General features: G+C 47.7%; 1 protein-coding gene across 5 annotated transcripts in view; it reads right to left on the bottom strand.

Moving 5' to 3' along the window:
• The window catches only part of NF2 (neurofibromin 2 (merlin)), a 72,826-nt gene that overhangs the window by 14,415 nt on the left and 36,689 nt on the right, over positions 1-21,722 (bottom strand). For all 5 annotated transcript variants that reach the window (XR_001145923.1, XM_004690885.2, XM_012731018.1 and 2 more), the window contains exons 6-15: positions 21,635-21,717; positions 18,841-18,916; positions 15,530-15,664; positions 11,893-11,967; positions 10,063-10,176; positions 7,178-7,300; positions 5,970-6,187; positions 4,582-4,687; positions 1,935-2,062; positions 62-227 (exon numbers count right to left, since the gene is read on the bottom strand). Coding sequence is in view for 4 of the 5 variants with exons in the window: in XM_004690885.2 (XP_004690942.1) it covers positions 62-227; positions 1,935-2,062; positions 4,582-4,687; positions 5,970-6,187; positions 7,178-7,300; positions 10,063-10,176; positions 11,893-11,967; positions 15,530-15,664; positions 18,841-18,916; positions 21,635-21,717 (1,224 nt within the window). In the remaining variant the exon portion in view is untranslated. The remainder of the gene's footprint in view (positions 1-61; positions 228-1,934; positions 2,063-4,581; positions 4,688-5,969; positions 6,188-7,177; positions 7,301-10,062; positions 10,177-11,892; positions 11,968-15,529; positions 15,665-18,840; positions 18,917-21,634; positions 21,718-21,722) is intronic.

Below are 21,722 nucleotides of genomic sequence, written 5' to 3'. Positions count from 1 at the left end.
ATGCCAACCTCACATCTCATTAACGACTGTCCTGATCAGCACAAGACACGCGATTCAGTACCTTTTTAATGGTATTGTGCTTGCTGCTGGTACCACCCCGGTCAGAGTTCTCATTGTGCAGAATATCCAGGGCCGTCTCCCGCTCCTTGAGTTTCAAGGCCTCGATCTCTGTCTTGAGCTCATTGAGCTGCTCCTGCAGGTGCTTGCTCTTCTCCATGTACTCCACCCTGCCAGCGAGACGGCATTGTGAATCACAGGTTCGCAAACAGAGAGACGCATCAGGGTTGGGGTGCTCCATGAGCTGCAGCTGCTCGGCGTGGGACCCGGAGTCTGAATCCTGAAGTTCAGCTCCACCTGACCACTCAGGGGCCATGGGACTCCGAATCTGCTCTGAATCTATTTCCTCAGCCGTAAAATAGGGGTAATGATCACAGGACTAGTAGGAGAAGTGTTCATGAAGTGCTCTACAAATGCTTCCAGAATAGCGTCTAATTCTCTACAAAAACAACATAGGAAACAAGCCTCCTGGCATCTAAAACAGCCTTCCTGTCTCAACCCTCCTAAGGTCAGTAACTATTTAAGTGACATTTGCCGACAGGCCGGGAGCCTACTTGTTTTGGGATGACACTTTTACTCAGTCAACACTGGGAAGAAAAAGACCCCATCATGGCTTCAAGCAGACAGACTGTGTCTATGATGGCTGAAAATCTGGAAAGCATGAAGTATCCAGCTAAAAGGGCATGATAGGGCAAACTGCACAATAAATACCAAGGAACGATCTGTAGTGAAGCTCATGGCTGGTGTGTAGATTCTGCCAAGTGCAAGTGTGGTAAGGAAGGAAACAGAAACAATAAAAAGTGAGACACAGAACAGGCTGCAGCCTCACCCTGACCACAGCCAGGCCTCGTATGCCTGGGCCTTGGTGAAAGGCTGGAAGGGGAAGTGGAAGAGCCTGGTTCGCTGGCTACTTATCGACACCCTCGGCCTGCAAGCCCAAAGAGAAAGAGCCCTGCTCGACGCCACCAAGCGGGCTCCAAGGAGAAACCTTCGCCAGAGGCTTACGGGGAGCATGGAACATGGCGAGAGCGGAGCGCACAGGCTACAAAGCCAGGTGGGCTTGGTGTTAAATCCCGGTTCTGTCCCTCTTCGGCTGTGGGATACTAGGTGAACTCATGAAAAACTTTCCATCTGAGTTCTCATTTACAAATGAGAACACTAAAACCTACCTGTGATGTCGGTTAGTTACTGGGAATTAATTAAAGCCCAAAGCCCCGATGCCCAGGTACCTGATACTCGGTAACCACTGGGGGCCACCTCCTGGCAGGCTGTGGCAGAGTTGGGCAGTTTACCGACAGCCCTGGGAACCGGCAGGGCCTCAGCTAGAAGACTCCCGCTGAAGGGGGCCTCCTTCCCATCTGGGACAAGTGGAATGAAGGACGGCGCAGCAGAAGCTGCTGCAATAGGACAGGTTAGGGTCTGGTCAACACTGGCCACACACCAGGGCTGACCAACCTGGTCACTGCCCTGGATGCTCCCTTGGCCTCTAGTGCCATGTTCTAAACATGGAAGCTGCTAGAGAGCTCAGCCTCCACGGCGCGTGGCTGGGAAATGTTCTGAACATTATCACATGCTCCGTGCCCATGCGAACAGCAGTTTGACAGCCTCGGAATCCCTGACAGCCAGCCGCACACTTAGGGAAGACTCTGGGCTGCTGTACACCCCAGGGCACCAACCAAGTGTCCTCTTTATCCTAGAAGATTAAAGGCTGTCTGGTGTCCTTCGTTGCTCATTAGGAAGTCCTTCCAGTGCGTGAGAACAGAGCACACTTTCACGGGGGCGAGTGACAAGGTGCTGCGGTGACCCTGGCCTGTCCCCAGGCACAGAGCGACGCTCTGGTCACCGGCTGCCCCAGCAGGGTAGGAAGGGCTACGTACTTTTCTTTCTCTATCTCCATGGAAAGTCGCTTCATGTCGGTATCCTTGAAGTCGAAAGACAAGGTGTCTCCGATGAGGTTGAAGCTTGGTATGTCGGGAGGCAACGGGGCCGGAATCGGATTCACGGGCTGTGAGGAGAAACCTCTGATTAGGCTCAGCGTCGGCAGGCACACAGGCCACGGTGGGCACCGTGCGAGGCAGACCTCCTGGCACCCTCAGAGAAGCACAAAGAACAGGACAGGGCTCCTGGCTCTGTGCAGATGAAAATCTTGTTCAGTAAACAGATGTGTTCACAGATGTGTTCATCATCATAGTTAAATAAACACTGTAGCCAGGGAGTGGGAGCGACCTGGGGAGCTAGACTGCTTTCTGTTGGCATCAAAAAATGGGCCAGAAGAGAAGGCAAGAAGCCTGGCATCACAGCCATCACGAGAAAGCCCAGTGTCTGCAGAGCCAGTGTGGGGAGGCAGGTGGCTGACTGGGGTCAGATTACAAAGTCCCTGTACCCCAAGGGCTTTTTAGATTCAGAAGATGGAGCCAGAGCACGGTTTGAAGTAGAGGATGAAGCAATTAGATTTGTTCTGAGGACTTTTTTCATTCCAGAACAAAGGGTCATGTAAAATACGGCTCCAATATACCTCTTCAGTGTCTCCCATCATTTGCCCGCAAAATCACAGAGGGCATTATTTACTGTCCCATGGGCCAGGCTGCTCTCCGATCTCTGTTCCTTTGCTCTGACCATTTCCCTTCCCTGTTAATCTCTCTCTTTCAAGGCCCCTGTCAGATGCTAGGATTTCGCACCAAAGTCTTTCTAGATTCCTCCTGGCCAGATGGCACTCTTTTCCTCTCAGAGTGTGAACACTGTTTCCGGTTCTCTAATGGCACTGCTCTAATTCTACTCCGATAAAAGTCCTTTTTGGCTGTGTGTTCTTCTTTCTACTGCTGGCAGGTTTCCTGCGGGCAAGACCTGCCTCCCTTTCATCTTTGGATCGTTTATAAGTCAAGGACAGTGTCTGGGAAAGAGCAGAGGTTCAGAGCATTCATTTGAGATTATAACAAGACCTCAGGTAGACAGTCTATGTGGGTCTTAAAACTAGTGCTGAGAGGGGCTTCTGGGGGGCACTAGAACATTCTGCCTTCTGATTTCAGTGTTGAGCATATGGGTGTGTTGAGCTTGTGAAAATTCATCAAGTCATATGATAATAATTCAGGCTCTTCTCTGGATCTGTATTGTATACATTATAAGAATTTGCAGAGTGCAAGGTACTGTTCCGTTGGCCAGACTGTACAGTGGTACCACCTCTGCAGAGAGCATCCAAGTTGGAAAACTGGGCCCCACAGTCCCATTTATGAGAATTTATTTCACCAATACAGCCATAGTTATATGCAAAGATTTGTGTTCAGGGATGTGTTTGGTATAGTTTTGTTCACAACTGCAAAAAAAAAAAAAAAAAAAAAAAAAAAAAAAAACCCCAGGCCAAATACCCACTTATAGGAGACAAATTACAATCCATTTGTTCAATGAAATAGGATTAAAAAGTTGACATGGATGCTTTCTGGGATTTATTGCTAAGAAAAAAAAGCCAAGTCAGGACAATGTGTAAGTTTTTTCCAATTTCAAAGACACACACCTCTCGGGTATGTAGCCCAGGTGAACTCTCAGGTGACTCACTCCCAGCTGCCATCTGCCTGCAACTGCCTCAGAGACTCTAAGCAAGGACAACCCAGCACTCCATGGGAGATAATAGATGGTTGCGCTGAACTGCCTGATTGCCTTGGAGAGGTTTGTGACACAGTAACAGAGAACCAGAACAGATGAGGGTAGCAAACCATTGACATGTTCTCCACCTCAAACTCTGGCAATGTATGCCTCTGTGCCCGTCACACCGCTGTGTTTCACTCAGTGTAAACTACTGCCATGCAAGAACCAGCTTCCAGTCTCAATGCTGGACAGTGGCACCTTGTGGGCTTGCCGAGAATACCCTATCACCTTACCATCTGGTACTTCCCACCTGGCTAGTTCCTACTCCCCCTTCAAGATTCAGGTCAGGCACCATCCCAGATCTTTCCTGCCCCTCCTGATGGGCTAAGCTCTCCTCTCGCACCTATGGCCCTGTATACAGGCTCCACACCTACCTGGTACTATATGGAACAGAACAGGTGTGCAAAACATTTGCTGAACTCAATGCACAGAAGAAAGGAGAGGGAAAGACTTCTTTATTGTTTTGTGGCCCCACTTAACTGAAGGCAGCCTCCCTGCCCAAACTGAGACCGGAGCTGGCTCTTGCATGGCAATGGTTCACTCTGAGTGTACAAGCTGTCCCTGCCCAGACAACAACGGTATTTGGTATATATTAGTGGTTGAAGGTTACACTCAGCTTGGGTTAGGGGACAAATTCTCTTAAGGATAGTTTGGGGTTATAGTGGAATAAGAAAAACTTTTCAGTGCTAGAAAAGGCCCTGTTGCCTGCAATCTGGAGAGGTGCCCAGTTTAAGGCCAAATGGCAGACCAGGAGTTGGACCCAGCCCCGAAGTGGGCTTCCTGCATAGCCTCTTCCACGTGTCTGCTTGAATGGAAGGGCCAGACGTAACAGGAAGGTCATCGCGTCTGGAGCAGCTGCAGGTCGGCAGCCCCACCCAGGCTCACCGGGTATGTGGGCTTGGTAGAGATCTCCAGGAGCTTTTGCTTGGCTCTGCGCTCTGCTTCACGGGCCTCCTGCAGGTCCTGCTTTAGCTGATCTGCTTCCTTGGCCCTGCAAGGGAAGGAGGAACTATCACCTCCACAGAAGATGACAGGTGGAAGAAGAGGATCCTTCCTACTCTTCCCCCGGGAGGGGCCGGGGTTACTCCTGAGGATGGCACCAGCCCAGGCAAATAAGAACGGTGGAGGGGGAATTTACATGAAACCAGAACATCTAACTCAAGGATAACATCCCTGGGTATTATCCATTTCTGCTGGTGAATCTAGCGGGACGAGCAGGGTAGCTGTGGGAAGGAGAGTCCCGCGTGAACCTTTGCAGTCAGTGAAGGGGAAGAAACTTGGAGATGGGCTAGAAGGTCTGAGTCATTTCTGAGTGAGACTGGGCTGGGCAAAGGAAGAATTTGGATCAAAGCTCTCATGATGAATCACAAAGAAAAGGATGTGAAAGAAGGGATTCTTCACAGCTGCCAATAAAACTACTGCAGGCCAAGGTCTGATCTCCTCAGGCAGGAAGACAAGTACCAAGGGCCTCAAATTCTGGTGCAGTTTTTCCTCCTCAGGACACTGGGCCAGGGAGCCAGGCCCAACACTCATCATTCATGAGGTCAATGACCCACAAACAGAAAGAAAGGGTAGGAAACAAGAAACCATACTCCCAGAATTAAAGGCAAAGAGCAGAGAGAAAAACTACAGTGACTTCACATCAGTAGCTGAAAGCCAAATTCAAGTGTCTAAGTCAACATAGCTGTGGGGAGCACACTGTGTTTATCTGCAGGCTGCAGAACCAGAGCAATCCAGCTCCTGCACATTTCTGAGCAGCACAGTCTACACCATCCCTCAGTCTGGTCACGAGCTGGGGCAGCCCAGCCTCCGTTCCCTTCTGCCCCGGGAGCCTGCACCCCAAGGAAGGGCTGCAGGGAAATGGGTGCCTGGTTTCTATTTTAAAGGTAAATAACTGCTGTCTCCCCGCAAGCCCCCTAAATAGAAAGGGAACAGAGCCATGTTTTTTCTTAATATCAGAAGTGCCTCCTCTGTCTCTCAGCTAACAGCAACGTGCTCCACAGCTTTCCTGCAGGTACATTGGAGGGGTGGGGCTTACACCGCCGTTCCCGGAGACCCCTCCGCAAGAGAACTGTGTTCCTGTGCCCTTCCACTAGCCCTGGGCTGCGCACTGGCTCAAACACCAGACCCCACCAGCCCCAGTCAATCCAGGAAGACGTTTCCTCGCAACCGCCACCCCCAAGAAGAGAAGCAGCTTGAGGACAGCTGCCGTCCGTCCCACCCGGTGATGAAGCAACAGCGCCCGGGATCCCTACCCGGCCCCAGTCTCTAACCTCCTCTCTGATTCCTCAGCCATCTTCAGCGCCAGCACCTCGGCTTCCAGCACCTTCTGCTCCATCAGGCGTTTCTCTTCCTCTGTCCGGATGGCTGTGGCCTTGATGCGCTGCATTTCCTGTTCAGCCTCTGCAGCCTTCTGAGCCAGAAGTTTTGCCTCCTCCTCCGTGATTTGGGCCTTTTCTGCCAACAGGTCAGCTGTTTCCTCAGACCTCATCTGGAGAGAAAAGAACCGTCAGCTGGAGCGGGGACCACTCCTGATATCTGGTGTCGGACATTCAGGTCAGCGAGAACCAGGCCTTGGGCGCCTCAGGGTTCTGCCCGCTGACTGTCCCCAGGTGAAACTGGGAACAGATGTCAAGTCACACCCCTCAGTTTTTCAGAAGAATCCCTCCCTCAGGCTTCTTCTGTGAGGACCAATAGGGGTGAGTCTCTTCTCAGAGCACCTATTATGAGCTAAGACTTATGCTTTATGAGGGAGAAAACTCACTTCTTTCCCTTTAAATCAGGGCTCAGGGCCTCCCTGGTGGCACAAGGGGCTAAAGTGTAGCACTATGAAGCTATGAAGCTGTCTGCTGTCACTGCAGCATGAGTTTGATCCCCAGCCAGGGAGCTGACCCACATGACACGGCAGACCTCTCCTGTCTCGCCTGCTGCTCCCCTCAGCTGTGTACTTTAGTCAGTTGGCATGTTCTGCTCCCCATTCTGTCTCTGGTGAATCCTCTCATCCCCCCCAGCCCCACACACCCAGCTTTCATATAAATAAATAAGTACATAAATCAGGGCTCAAAGCCAGATACATTTGCCCCACCCACACCCCCAGAATGTATAACATGTCTGGAGACATATTTGATTATCAGAATCAAGGGGCGACGAAGTGCTGCTGGCATCTGGTGGCTAGAGGAGACACTGCTCAATGCTGAACCCCTTCCCAGGCAGGAGAGGGCCCCCACCACAAAAAGCGATCTGGCCCCCACATCGTGGCACTGAGGCCGAGAGGCCCTGCTTTAAAGGCAGTCCGCAGCGCCGATGAAGCTCTGCCATGCGTGAACTTGGCCTCATCTTATTTCTGTCCATGCAGGTGCGAACAAAAGGGGCTTTTTTTTTGAGTTGGAATCAAGTGTCAAAACAAATGCCACTAATCTGGGGTTTTCCAGAAACCAAGAAGCTGCCTGGAGCGTCCCGGTCATGACCCCTCAGACATCACCAGCGCTTCATTGGCCATTGTTGCTTCTTCTTTCATCTGCAGCAGCCTCCTCTCCAACTCGTCCCTGGTGCGTTCGGCCTCCTCCCTCATCTGCTTCTCTCGGGCGAGGCGCTGCCGCTCCATCTGTGAGGGCGCAAGGAGCGTCAGGTCAGGGCTGCCAGGTCCCAGAAAGCCAAGGTCCCAGTCTCCCCTCTGGCGGCCCTTTCGGCCTCTGCTAACGGTAGCCAGTGTCACTCTCCACATTCAACACCCTCTGTCTTTCCAAACTGGCTGCAGAATTGGAAACTGTGCCCTTAGAGAAAACACCAAGGAATCAACTGGCCAGCAACAAACAAAAACCAAACCCGCTCTAGGCCTGGACAGACGGGGGGGTATCACACACCACGGGCTGAGACAGCCGATCTGCTTTCCTTGGGGGCAGCACACGGGGCTCTGCCCTGCAGCTCCCAGGACACATGGCGTTTCTTTCTCCCTGAGAGGGAGCCCCAGAAACAGCCAGCTTTCCCGTGCAGCTGGATGAGCCCTCTTGCTGAATCTAATCCACGCAGACCCTCATTTCAACAATAACTGCACTCTCGCCTCTGGCCCCCGGAGGAGATGGAAGCGCTGTGTGATGCATCAACAGCTCTCACATTGTATTTCACAGGGGGAGCTGCAGCCACCACAGCACAGAGCCTCGCTGTCTCAGAAGGAGGCAACCACCCGAGCCAGGCCTGTGACAGGAGGGAGCCAGGCAGGGAACACAGCCCCATCCTTCAGGCACCGGCACAAGACTGCTGCAGCCTCCCTTGCCTTCTGGATCACTGTATTAATTGGGCCACACGCTGAGCTTAATAAGGGGACAAGCGCAGGACAAGTGCTATTCTCTGTGATCCTAGGGCGCCAGCCGAGTTCAGAGAGCAGAAGCCAGAGATGACCACCTCACGGTTTTCTTTCTTAAATATTTAATGCGCGGGCCCTCCCTGGTGGCGCAGCGGGTTAAAGCGCAGCACTGAGAATCTTAAAGCCGCTTCCACATGAGTTCGATCCCCGCCTGCCCCGGAGGTGACCACATGGTGTGGCAGACCTCTCCTGACCCGCCCGCTGCTCCCCTCTGCAGTGTGCTTCGTTGATCTGCCTGTTCTGTTCCGCACTCTGTCTCTGGTGAAGCCTCTCACCGCCCCTGAGCATCTGGCCTGTACCCCAGTTCTGTATGCACAAATAAATAAATCTTTAAAAAAAAAATATTTAATGCGCATTTACTTAGTTACTTCCCGCTTCTGTCTTTTCCTGAACTCAAGATTTCTAAGATGTTTGCACTTTCTAAATACGAAGCAGATTTAAGATGCATTGGGACTTAAAGGAATAATGCAAAAGCAAGCAGTAAAATATTGTAACTTCTCCAATTTTCCCCTCGCAGGTCCATGTAAAGTTTAGTCAATTTGTACTCTAATTTCCATCGTACCATGGTTTGTACCAGGTGGACTGTAACTCCACTTGAGATACAGCCCAAGTAATCCCCTCTGCTCCCAGCTTTGCTTTTCCTGAGAAACTCAGCCCCCTCCCTGCCCCTCCCACTCCCTGCACCAGTGAGGGGTCTCCCACTGGCAAGGCAGTTTAAGATTACAAAGAATCTCCAGCATCCTTTGAACTGAGGCAGAGAAGAAGTACCAGTAGCTCCATTTGACAGATGAGAAAACGGAGGCCTAGGAGGTGCGTCATTGACTAACATCACAAACTGCTTCACGCCAAGTCAGTGCCCGTGCCCTCCCTCCCCTGCCCCAGCCCCCAACCAGCAGTCAGCAGAAGTGCAGGACGTGCCTCTGCTGACCGGCAGGCAGCACAGGCCTGAGGACCGCTCATGGTCTTCCCTGCCTGTGTGCTCATTCAGATCTCACTTCCAGGCTTTGTTCTGCTGAAAAAGTGGTCAGAGAGCTCTTCAAGTTGCCACCATCACACTGGATTGGCCAGGAGCATGTCTTTGTCCAAAAAAAACCCCCACTCTACTACCCCAAACGCCCCAAAGAGCACACATATGGACTGCTGTCTCAGAAAGCAGAGAAGGATAGCTGAAGCACACTGGAGCAAACAGATCGTTTTCATTCTAAACCTCAAGGGAGGGAGCCGGTCTTGCCAGAGTACCCGAACCAGAGAACTGCACACAGACTAATTATTACACCTCTGAGCCTGCCAGTCCAAAGGGCAGTCACTGCAGCTGCTGCTACTCTGAGTTGGTCCAAAACCACAATTGATATTCTCAGCAGTGAAGCTCAGATTAGTTGTGCGGATTTCGGTGAGTGAAAGAGGTCTATGAGTAGAAAACAATGATGCAGATCGTCCAGTCTGCTGGTTCACACTGACACCCCCTGCGGCGGGTGGTATGCTGCCAGGGCTGACCTGCAGTGGGGAAGTGTGGCCAGAGTCTAATTAGCATTCCAGCAGCAAGCCCTGAAACGCCGCGTGCAGTCTATCACCATCTAATTAGAAAAGGAGAAGGCCAGGCAAAGGAGACGGCAAAAAGAAGCCAGCGAGTTAGACGGAAGGATGGATGGAGGGAGGGAGGGAGGGAGGAGAGGAGGGATACAAGGATGGACAGGAGGGGAGGATGCAGGATGCAGGATGCAGGCTTGGCGTCACCTCCCAAACCAGCATTTATCATACTTCGTTTAACTTCATTAAGTGGAGAAGTAACTAGAGACATTTCTTTTTGATATGCTATTAGAGTTTATTCCTCATCTCCAGAGCTGACAACCCACTAGCTGGACATCAGCCAATAACGACGCAACAGGGATAAAACAGGAGCAGATGTGTCCACGTCAGGATGACTCTTGTCTGTACCCGACCACTCTTTACCTCCCCTTACCACCCAGTGACAGTACCAGCAAGTCAAAGATGGTCTTGCTTACCTGTTTTCGAGCCTTCTCCTCCCTGGCCTGGGCTTTCATCTGCTGAACTTCCAAAGAATCAGCCTTCCTTCTCCTCATAAAAAGGTCGTGGTTCCCAATACAGAGCTGGAGAATCTGTGGCATGGAAGCAGACAGGTTAAGCTCACAAAATCACTGCCTACCAACTTACTGACTCCAGCACCTCACTCTGGGGGCTCGTGCAGGCAGCAGAAGGAAACCTGAATAGGAGAGCGTGGGGTGAAACACCAAAACTTTCCCCCTGGCCTCGAGTGCTCGGCTCTGGAGACAGGCAAAGTGACTGTGCCTCCGAGATGCCGGGCATCAACAGTCAGAAGTACAGGAGAAAGAGATAGAGGAAGTAGCAGGCCTTCTGGACTGACTGCAGCCCCCTACGTGGGAAGGCGGCTCTGTGGTGGAGGGAGGAAAATTCATTCAATAGGTTGGGCCAGAACAACAGGTCATTCACATGAAAAAAATAAGTGGGATCCCTTTACTTCACGACACACAAAAATCAACCTCAGAAGGATTAAAGACTTACATGCAAAGATCAAGCCCTTGAACTTTTAGAAGAGAATTCAGAGTGTGTTTATGATGAAAGGATAAAATGTCAAGCAAGACACCAAAAGCACAGATGATTAAGGAAGAGATGTATGTATTTGTCTACATTAAAATTTTAAAAAATTCTGTCTCGTGCACTCGGTTGGATTTGTAAATTCCTGTTTTTAGAGGGGGAGGCGTGGGAGGGCTCCACATGGCTACTCTTGAATTTGGACACACACTGCAGTCCTGCACTTGTACTGCTGTGTAGAGTCCAGACTAGAGAAATGGCTGCCCATGTGCACAGGGAGGCAGAGATGAGAATGTTTGTTCACAACAGCCCTGTTAAAATGGCACAGAAGTGTAATGCCCTTAATTGTCCATTAATAGAATGAATAAATAGCATGCAATGGAATACTATGCAGTAGTGAAAACGACAGGCTTCTGTCTTTCAGTATCAACAAAGAAAAATCTCAAGGGGCCTCCCTGGTGGTGCAGTGGTTAGAGACAGTGCCATCAAGCCATTGGCAGCCACAGCAGCACGAGTTGGATCCCTGGCTGGCCAGGGAGCTGCCCACATGGCACAGCAGACCCCTCCTGTCTTGCCCAGTGCTCCCCTCAGCAGTGTATTTCAGTCAATCCACCTGTTGTCCCCACTCTGTGGTAAGTCCTCTCACCCCGCCCCCTGCCCCCGCACTTCTGGCCTACACCCCAGTTCTTGTCTGTATAAATAAATAAATAAATCTTTAAGAAAAAAAAATCTCCAAAAATGTTTAAGTAAAGCAAGAGAAAAATAAAGTTGCCAGCATTTATATTTATTTCAAAAACATGTAGAATGTAATAGCATTTTTGTTTTGCCGACTATAAAATAAAGTTCTGATGACGAGCAAGGGGATAATGAGTGCACAGCCCAGACCAGGCGAACCCCTGGTGGGATTCGGAGGGAACACAAGGGCTTCGACTGCATTAGGGATGTGCTTGTCTTTAACGCTGGTAGTGGGTATGTAGCCATTTGGTTGTGTCATTCTTTATAACACGTTTGCATGTGAAGTACTTTTATGGGTATGAAGCAGTGCAATAAAAATAATTTAATTAACAAAATTCCTTATCGCCAAATTTAGGTTTGATTCTTTAAAGCAAGCTGAAGAATCTTTCAAAGACTATGAAAAAGTGTGTCTCGAGCAAGTCATCATTCTAACTTCACAAGAGGTCATCCTGACACTCTTCAGAAAGAACATTCGATTTCTCAGAAAAAACTAGGTATCAGTAATAAACACCAGGATCTCAACTTACCAATTTATTAACCCGAAGCTTTGAGGAGTTAAATTTGAAGACATCAATTTTCTTATCCAGTGGCTTAATAGTAAACTGAAAGAAGGAAGCAGGAAACAGCATCAGTCTGGCAGCTGAGGGTGTCACCACCAACTGGGAAACTGGCAAACTCCAAGAGCAGCTCCCACACTGGCAGATGCCCAGCAGGAGGGTGAGCCTTGTCCTAGCTCCCAGCCAGCACCACACCATCGGGACTTACAAGCATCTGAGGGTACCAGGCTGGGGCTGTGGACGCGCAGGGTCCCGAAAGGGGCTTCTTGGCACCACCTCAGTCTGGGAAACTGAGGTAAGAACACAACCCTGAGGACATCCCTGGAAAGGCCACTGCAGACTAAGACACAGCCCTGCCGAGGGGATGCTCACAACCTTACTAGCACTAGGCCACCAGCAGTCACCTAAGAAATGGCTTCAGGGGCCTCCCTGGTGGCCTAGGGGCTAAGTCTTAGCACCAGCACTGGACAGCCTGAGTTCGATCCCAGGCCAGGGAGCTGACCCACATGGCACAGCAGACCTCTCCTGTCTCGCCACAGCTCCCCTCAGCAGTGGATTTCAGTAGATCTGCCTGTTCTGCTCCCCTCTCTGTCTCTCATGAATCTGCCGCCACCACCACCACCCACACCTCTGGCCTATACCCTAGTTCTTGAATGCATAAATAAATAAAATAAACCTTTTAATGAAAGAAATTGTTTCAAACATAGGTCCTCACTGGATGACACAAATCACAAACTCTGGAAGTTCAGAGTGTATCCACCCTAAGTCAGACTCAAGCTGTATTTAACAAAGAACATGACAGACAAGCTGTAAGGCAGGGTGGAGTGGCACCTGGACAGGACACGCAGTGCAAGTGAGGCAGAGGCGGCAGACGGGCACCGCGTGCGAGCCTGTTGGACAGTGTGCATTCTTTCATGGCTGTGAGGACACACGGCCTAGGAGTGGGGGAGCGTGGGGGGCTGGGTGTGTCCATGGCCAGGGGGTGAGCAGGAGGTCACAGAACTAGTAACGTGTGATGGGGCAACCTGCAGGAGCCACTGCTGGGTTTGGCAGATCAGGGCTATCTGATGGAGCTATGAACAGAAGAACAGGTGACAGCCCAAGAAGACAAAGGCCTTAGACCAAAGGGAGAGAAAGATGAATGGTCACGACAGTGTGGTAGTTTGTAGGAGAACCCAGAGCCAGACAGAGAAGCATTTATATGGCCACTGCTTTTTCTCAAGCATTCCTTAATGAGAACAGACAGAACCCAGATTTCAAAGTTGCACTTAAAAATATGGATATCCGTGGCCCTCCCTGGTGGCGCAGCCGGTTAAAGCACAGCACTGAGAATCTGAAGCCATTTCCGCATGAGTTCGATTCCCGCCTGCCTCCTGCCCTGGAGGAGACCACATGGCGAGCCAGACCTCTCCTGACCCGCCCGCTGCTTCCCTCAGCAGTGTACTTCGTAGATCTGCCTGTTCTGTTCCCCTCTCTGTCTCTGGTGAAGCCTCTCACCGCCCCTGAGCCTCTGGCCTGTACCCCAGTTCTGTATGCACAAATAAATAAATCTTAAAAAAAAAAAAAAAGAATATGGATATCCATTCCCAAGACCGACCTGTTAAGCTGATAAACGTGTTTGGGAAGATAAATTCTTGGTGTTTTCTCACACATGACATGATCCAACGAGAGGCCAGCACATGGAGGACAGAAAATTATCTTTTGCTTTGCTTTTGGGTCAGGTTGACTTAGAAGCAGCATCGCGCTTGTATAAGCTTTTATTTGTGAATTACATGAACTTATTTTTGGCCTTGCTGCCAAACCCTGGAGCTGCCAGCGGGGAGCCATGAGTAGCGGGGAAGCCAGAGGCTCTGTACCACGCCAGGATGCACACAAAGAATGAATGGATCACTTAAAATAAACCAGCGTTTCTGTTTTGACAGCATGGCTGTCACGCATAACTACCGAGACTACTTCCTATTATGTCAGTCAGCTTGGGGCCCTCTCACTGAGCGAGTCATTCACATGACGGGACATGATGGTGTCTTGTCCCTGGAGAGGGTATATTAGAGTTTACCGTTTCAGGCCGTACTGGGGGAGGCTTTAATTCTTGGGTTCTGTGAAGAACGAGTGTTTTGGGAGTCTTTTAGCACACAAATGTGTGGGTGTGCAGTAAACAGACTTTATGAAATTACAGATGAAAAACTACCATACCGTGGCACACCTACAGCTTTAAGTCATGTGGAGTTTTCAATTTAGATACTTTAAAAAAGAAATACCTAAATGCTTTCCTCCGGGGCTAACTACTTACAAAAATGTTAAAGTCAGAATGTTTTACAGTAAGAAGCGCAGTCTGTCTCATGGCTGAGTGCAGCCACAGAAGCCAGAAACCAGGGGTCTGGTATCTCTCTCCTCGAGCTGCTACAAGGGAAGAGAAAACAGGAAATGTGCTTGGGGCGGAAGACAACACAAGCCACCACTGGCCATCACTGCACACTGGCACGCCGGCTGTCAGGTGCTGCACACCGAGTAGTGTCCAGGCCAGCTCTCCTTGGCCCGGGGTCCCTCTCCCCTCCGCACCTTCTGCCTCCCCCAGAAAAGCCGGGGATGTGGCACCAGGAAACCCGTTATTTCATTCACCACCCCTAGTCATGCAACCCCTCTGCATTTCTACTTCCAAATACAACACAGAAATCACCAAAACACAGCCCTCCCCTTACAGCAGAGTTCCTGGGGAGACAGAATGAGGCAGTCAGGATAAAGTGCTTATAAGCAGAAAAACACTCTCATCACCTTCTCAACTATTCCCCTTACAGGGCAGTTATATATACAGTGGTCAAATCGCAACTCGACTCTAACTTCCTTGGGGGCTGATACTAGATTTTATTCATTTTTGTTTCTCAGGTGAAACCCTGCATGTAGCAGATGATCAATAATTCCTTTAAAATGAACAAGGAATGGACAATCATTACAGTGTTTGCAAAAAGTTATTATCATAGTCACATATCACTATGTATAGAAATATTTTAATTTTAATTTAGTGTATTCATCATCTAAGTTAGTCAAACAATTTTTCTCAGATTCTTGTAAGGCTAGCTTGATATATATATCGCTAAGACACACACACACATACTTATGATTTTATATAAGTATAAATATACAGATCTATCTATCTATCTATCTATCTATCTATCTATCTATCTATCTATCTATCTATCTATCTATCTATCTATCTATCTATCTCCTATTATCCCTATCATATATACCAAGCACTGGACAGAGAGAGGGTTTAATGTACCACACTTAAGGTACAAAGGAACTCTCTCATCAGAAATAAAAAGCCAAGACATTAGAAATGTTACTTTTTTACTATTCTTTGGGTTGTTGTTCTGACAAACTGAGTGTTCCTGGTTCTTCTTAAGTGGTAGAGAGTTTTTGTGATGCTATTTGAAAAAAAAGTGCCAATACAGTTCTTTAAATACTATAAAAATCAACAACCAAAGACCCAAAGCTTAGGAATTAAAGGATTTTACTGACATACAAGGAAAAGTCAGCTGGGGATGCTCCAGTAAAGAGCAAAGGCTGGGACAGACCAGTTTCGTACCTCTGTGGTACACCCATGTCCTACCTCTTTGTCACTGTACGAGATGTTTCGGATTTCATTCCACGGGAAGGAGATCTTGGGGGTCAGTCTGTTCTCAGGATCATAGATGTGAAGCCCCAGAGCATCCACTCCCAGGAGAAGCTCTGTGCCCTTTTTATTCTGTAAATTTGATAAAGAACAGCCCCTGTCAGCTCCTGCTAAAGACGCAAGATTTTATTCAACTTCCCAATGAATCTAGTACACGCTGTTACATATGACAAAGCTTCAACAGGTCCCAACAGAGGTCAGGGCTGTCTTAGAACCCACGGGGCCTCCAGTTTGCTGAAATGGGGTAGGCAGAGGCAAAATTAAGATTCATGTGGTCCAGAGAGGGATCACTGGGAGCTTCTGTCACTGATTCAAGGCTGAAATAGTTATCTAAGTGTTGTTACCCTTAACTAAATGAGGTAACCATAGATGTAGAACAAAATCCCATAGGATTAAACATCTCTTAAGTTGAAAGAAAAAGTGGATGGACAACCATAAAGAAAATTCTAAGTCAAGTCTGAAAATTTTTGTAATTAAATGTTGGGAAAAAAACTATCAAAATAAATTGCTGCAACTTGGATGGAGCTGGAAAAGATCATGCTTAGTGAGATAAGCCAGAAAAAGAAAGAAAAATACCGGATGGTGTCACTCATAGCAGGAGTATAATGGACCAGGCGAGAAAATAACAAGAATAATGAACAGCCATATACCAGAGACATTTTGTGGGGGTCGAGTGGGGAATGGGATCAAAAACGGGGGGTTGGGGAGGGAAGTACACGGATGATGGTGATGGCACACGGGTGACTTGGTGATGGGAACCCCACGGGGACTACAATTGAGACGGGAAAAAAAAATGTACAAAATGATGTAAAAATAAACTGTTATAAATAAATAAATTGCTGCCAACTAGATAGTGTCCTCAATGACACTATTTAGCAGTATCACTGGTTACATGTCCGCCACACCTCTCACAGGTCTTAGTGAGCAGTCAGAGCCATCAGAGGCGAGCACCCAGGGTCCCATGTCACTGACCCGATGGCGACCCACGCTTATGCTGCAGGCTGCCCGCCAGCACCATGGCTGGTCCTGGACTGGAAGGAAGTTCCCTGTATGAGGATCTACAGAACCTGAGCTCTTGCTTCAAGAAAACTGCACCAAGACTCAAGGGCAGGAAAACAGACTGGCGAACTGAGAAGGGGCTTGGACTGTGCTGAGCGGCACCAACTGAATAGCAGGTGTCCAATGGAGAAGTGAGCACCCCAAGATAAATATTTTCACTCCTCCTAATACCTCGAAGTCAGGTACAATCACCAAACCGTGAGAGATTCCTCTGCCCAGCTGCAAAGCACTAAAAACAACTGCTAACACAAGTGAGGCTTTGTAATTTTAAAATCTACAATACAAAACGAGAGATTTCATTGTATTTCTGACTAGTCTAAATTAAACAAACAAAAAAGGATTCTACCTTCTTTTTTTAAATTTTTTTTAAAGATTTATTTATCGATGCACACAGAACTAGGGTACAGGCCAGAAGCACAGGGGTGGTGAGAGGATTCACCAAAGACAGAGTGGGGAGCAGAACAGGCAAATCGACGAAGTACACTGCTGAGGGGAGCAGCGGGCGGGTCAGGAGAGGTCTGCTGAGCCATGTGGGTCACCTCCGGGGCGGGGATCGAACTCGTGCTGAAGTGGCTTTAGCTTCTTAGTGCCGTGCTTTAACCCACTGTGCCACCAGGGAGGACCTGGATTCTACCTTCTGTCTCCTGTAGTTAAGATACCAAGTCTTCTGGAGATTAAACAGAGATGAGGACTCAAGCAATCCCCTTGAAACTGTTTGAAGCCTATCTTCCTTAGTTGATAGTGAAATTTCAGGAACTTTAATACAAAAGACACTAAACTATCCATTAACTTTGTCACATGAGGTATTGGCAATGTAAAAAGGATACACATAAAATTGCACATTTTAGTCTAAATGCTGAAGAATTAATCCCTACAGGTGGTGGGCATATATATGATGAAGTAAGAGGAGTTCTGTTCACAAAACTACAGAAATACATTAAATTAGTTTGAGCTTAAATAAGAAACCACAACCTGGGGCCTCCCTAGTGGTACAACGGGTTAAAGCCCGGCACTATAAAGCTCTCCGCAACCATTGTGGCACGAGTTTGATCCCCGGACAGGGAGGTGACCCACATAGCACAGCAGACCTCTCCTGTCTTGCCTGCTGCTCCCCTCAGCAGCGTTTCAGTTAATCTGCCTGTCTGTTCCCTACGCAGCCTCTAATGAATCCTCTCAACATCTCCCCACCCCTGTGCCTCTGGCCTGTACCCTAGTTCCTGTATATATAAGTAAATCAATCTAAAAAAAAAAAAAAAAAGGGAAACCAAAACCAATCAGCAAATATACATTAATAACACTTTGGAAAATAACCCTCTGTATTATTGTGGAAAAAATTTTAGGCACTTATACACTAAATGAAATAACTTCTTGGTATGCCTTATTTTTTGCAAAATGATCCATTTAAAAAATCTATGTTTAAAAAGTAAATTAGTAGAAAGCTATCCTACAATATTTAAAATGTACCTCAATTTACTCAAATTTATAAGAGCCCAAAAAAGGACAGTAAATCAGTATAATAAAGGTGGGCTACTGCGGATGGTGGATGTTTTAAATGTTTACGTTTCTGCAGGTTGGAACCGGCAATGAAATACTTTAGCAGATCACATGAAATCCTTTGGAAGGAACTGTCTGTAGGTTGCAGTCAGCTGCAGACCCAGGGAAAAAAGTTGCTGAACCTGGGCTGAGAACAAATGCTTCTCTGGAGCAGAAGCAGGGGGTTCCCAGAGGACAGTGTACTATTTATTAATGGTCTGAACAGAAAACCAATTAGCCTGCTAGTGAGAACAAAAGTCCTCACCCAAACAAGTCAGTAATCTATGAGAGCAGCTTTACTCTCCTGTGCCCTGGGGGAAGAATGCCTCTCCAGGCACTCTCCACGAGCCAGATCTCAAAGAGCCACAAATAACCAGGTGCTTCTCTCTGAGCATTCCAACAGGTTTCTGCTGAGCACAGGGCCAGGCCCAAATCCCTCTCGCTGAGGCTCAACTGACACTTGCTTACCTGGGATCTAACTGGAGTCCAAAATAGAAAATTACACTGTAAGACCTCTCTCCCCTTCCTCTTTTCTTCTTTACCACTCAACTATTAAAGAGTCTACCACCTGGAGTGGGGGGAAGTAACCCATTGTGTCAGTCTGCCCGTTTCAGTCTCTGCTTACACCCTGGGAACTTGGGGAGACATCCACGCACCCTGATGGCAAAGTAGTTCACACCATACATCTCCAGGTCCTGAGCTATCTTCAGATATTCCATTTCAGCTTCGTCCCTGCATGAAGAAGGAAATGCATGGTCACTGGAGCTAAGTGAGAGAACGGGAGGGCAGGTGCATGCTAACCTCAGCAGAAGGAGCAGCCAGAGCAGACACCAGCAAAGATCTTCCCAGCCCCCCTCGACTAAACACATCGAGGTCAAGCAGAATTTCCCATCCCCATAAAAACAAGAGGACAGATTCATTACAGTGCCTTTTGGTTTCAATTTCACGCTTTGCCCTTGGTAAATAGTGACACCCATCACAAGTAATTCAAGAAAAGCACGTGCTGTGCATCTTCTCCCTTCAAATGGTTTGGATGTTCAAATTTTAAGTGGTTGCTTTAACCTGTGTGCTTTCTTCACCTAGAAAGTTTTGACAGTAAAATAACTCTCTGAAAGTTACATGCCAGCTACCTTCCAGGTTTTATTTCTCTGGTAATGGTGGAGTTTAGGGGAAGAACTAGCTGGACTGTGACCCAAGCCAGGTCACTTATTTCTGAGTCAAATTTATAGTAAGAGCAGCAGTGACTTGCAAATAAACAAAAAACAAACAAACAAACAAAAAAACTCCCAAACAGGCATAGTATTGAAATGTTTTAACTCAAGTCTCCCCATGACCTTGCCTTTTTCCCTCTCTCTGTGATCTCAAAATGCTCTCAAATGAATTTTAAAAATTCAGTCTGAGAGTAGGCAAGCCAGGAAAGTGGGCAAGCCAGCAAAGCAACTAAACATCACACGCAATGTTGATACAAATTGGTGCAATGACCTTGGAAAATTGTTTGACGTTATTTGTAAGCGCAGCAACCAGAAGACACCCTGACAATCTCTAAGTACCTATGTGAGTAGAATTCTATATAGCAATGAGAATGAAACTGCTGTGTTCAACAAACCCAAACCTCACACTGTGATGCTCAATAAATAAATGAGTCAAAGGTAGAAACTGACTGCTTTTATATGCAGTTTAAAACTAATGTATGAGTTAGAAATCAGGACATCAGGTTATCTTTGGGGAGGGAGGAGGTAAAGTGATGGGATGTGGGGAGGCATGTTATTTTGTGACCTGGTATGTTGCATGGTATTTTCACTTGTTGATAATTCATTAAGTGGTATGCTTAATATTTGTCCACTTTTTGGTTAAAGCTTAAAGTTAAAAACACATTTGATAGGAAGTGCTCTGAAGAAGAAAATTTTAAAGGCTGGAGAAGATGATCAGCTCCTAAAGTGATGAGGGAAATGCTTTAATATAATACAACTTTTTACTTTTTAGATTATAATAATTAGGTTGATTAAAATCAGGGGTGTGGCAAAACTAGCGATAAAGGATTGCTCACAAAGATATACAGAGAACTCATGAAACTCAACAAAAATAAACAACCCTATCAGAAAATGGGCAGAAAAGCTAAAGATACTTCTCCAAAGAGGAAATGCAGATGGCCAACAAGCATATGAAAAAATGTCAACATCACTCGTAATAAGGGAGATGCAAATTAAAACCACAATGAGATACCACCTCACCCCAGTGAGAATGGCACATCTTCAAACAACTAGCAACAACAAATGTTGGCGAGGATGTGGAGAAAAAGGAACTCTCCTGCATTGCTGGTGGGAATGCAAATTAGTACAACCACTATGGAAAACTGTTTGGAGGTTCCTCAAACTGCTAAACATGGAGCTTCCCTATGACCCAGCAATCCCACTCCTAGGTATCTACCCAAAAGACACAAAAACACTGATTGCAAAAGATACCTGCACCCCCATGTTTATTGCTGCTTTCACAATTGGAAAGACATGGAAACAGCCCGAATGCCCAAAAATGGATGACTGGATTAAAAAGATGTGGTACACATACACAATGGAATATTACTCAGCAACCAAAAAAATAAACACATGCCTTTTGCAGCAACATGGATGGAGCTGGGAAGCATCATGCTTAGTGAGATAAGCCAGAAAGAAAAGGAAAAATACCAGATGGCTTCACTCATAGCAGGAGTATAATGGACCAGGCGAGAAAATAATAATAATAATGAACAGCTATATATCAGAGACATTTTACGGGGTGTAGTGGGGAATGGGATCAAAAACAGTGCAGGGAGGGAAATGCACTGAATTATGGTGATGGCACACGAGTGATCTGGTGATGGGAAGCCCACGGGGATTACAACTGAGACGGAAAAAGGCACAAAATGATGTAAAAATAAACTATTATATTATTAAAAAAAAAAAACCACAGGGGTGTAGGGGAAACAGTCTCATACGCTGATGAAAAGTTAAAAGGTACAACTGAGGGACCCTGGAGGCACCTGTCAAACACAAGAGACTGACTCACCCTGAATTCAGCAGCTGTTCTAAAGAGCCTATCCTCGGAGCTACTCACACAATTTCATGATGACCTAAGCTTCTGTATAGGACGCAAGGTTTTGTAAAAGTGACCACTATAGTTACTTCAGACGCCAGCAGTAGAGCAGACGTGGCAGCTATAGGAAAGCCACAGGGTGCAGTTCTCAAAATGAACACAGCAGTCACCCTGACAGACAGACCCACCCCTCACACACCCCACAAGCGAGAAAAAGGACGCGCCCAAAAGCGAGGGCCAGCATCCCTCCGGCTCCCCTTTTTCTTTTCTCTACTTTGGGGCCGCATTTGGTTCCACCACAAGCCGTCCCACTTTCGTGGTTCTTAAAAATACGAAAGGAAGTGGGTGAAGAAGTGTAAAGCAGTGGAGAAGCAGCCTCACCTGGCTCGGCCTCGGTGCTCTGCATACCAGGCTGTGATTCTCTCCTCCCACATTTCTGGAGTCATTTGATAGAGATTTATTACCTAGC

Source organism: Condylura cristata, unplaced genomic scaffold (assembly GCF_000260355.1).
Source record: "Condylura cristata isolate star-nosed mole 26May11 unplaced genomic scaffold, ConCri1.0 scaffold00029, whole genome shotgun sequence".
NCBI classification, from domain to species: Eukaryota; Metazoa; Chordata; class Mammalia; order Eulipotyphla; family Talpidae; genus Condylura; species Condylura cristata.
Note: the sequence above shows the minus strand (reverse complement) of the source record. Positions and strands in the feature narration are given on the sequence as shown.